At 71.7% G+C, this 545-nt stretch overlaps 1 protein-coding gene across 1 annotated transcript in view; it reads left to right on the top strand.

Annotated features, from left to right (window-relative positions):
• The window catches only part of SNED1 (sushi, nidogen and EGF-like domains 1), a 53,293-nt gene that overhangs the window by 39,681 nt on the left and 13,067 nt on the right, over nucleotides 1-545 (top strand). Inside the window, exons 8-9 of the mRNA XM_012734774.1 lie at nucleotides 15-155; nucleotides 397-537. Coding sequence (XP_012590228.1) covers nucleotides 15-155; nucleotides 397-537 — 282 coding nt within the window. The remainder of the gene's footprint in view (nucleotides 1-14; nucleotides 156-396; nucleotides 538-545) is intronic.

Below are 545 nucleotides of genomic sequence, written 5' to 3'. Positions count from 1 at the left end.
GGCCTCTCGCCCAGGTCAACACGTTCCAGACCGTGCTCATCACCGACGGCAAGTTCTCCTTCACCATCTTCAACTACGAGTCCATCACGTGGACCACGGGCACCCATGCCAGCAGCGGGGGCAACGCCAGCGGCCTGGGGGGCATCGCTGCCCAGGTAAGGCCCTGCCGGGGTGCAGAGCCCCGAGGGTCAGGCCGGGCGGGCCGGAGGCGGGGCGCCCTGGGTCTCTGGTGTGTGGGTGGTCGCTGCTGCCGTCCACCCCCGGCAGGCGGCGGCTCTCGGTGGCCCCTGCGGTGGGGCCTCCCCGACACTCCGCTGACCCTGCCGCCCCAGGGTGGGCCTCAGGCGGCCTAGGGAGCGCTGCGGAGGCCCACACCTGCCCTGTCCACACCCCAAGGCCGGCTTCAATGCGGGAGACGGGCAGCGCTACTTCAGCATCCCCGGCTCACGCACGGCGGACATGGCCGAGGTGGAGACCACCACCAACGTGGGCGTGCCCGGGCGCTGGGCGTTCAGAATCGATGATGCCCAGGTGCGCGTGGGGGG

The sequence above is a fragment of the Condylura cristata genome, unplaced genomic scaffold (assembly GCF_000260355.1).
Source record: "Condylura cristata isolate star-nosed mole 26May11 unplaced genomic scaffold, ConCri1.0 scaffold00069, whole genome shotgun sequence".
Lineage (NCBI taxonomy): Eukaryota > Metazoa > Chordata > Mammalia > Eulipotyphla > Talpidae > Condylura > Condylura cristata.
The sequence above is the reverse complement of the archived record's forward strand: the minus strand, read 5'-3'. Positions and strand labels throughout refer to the sequence as shown.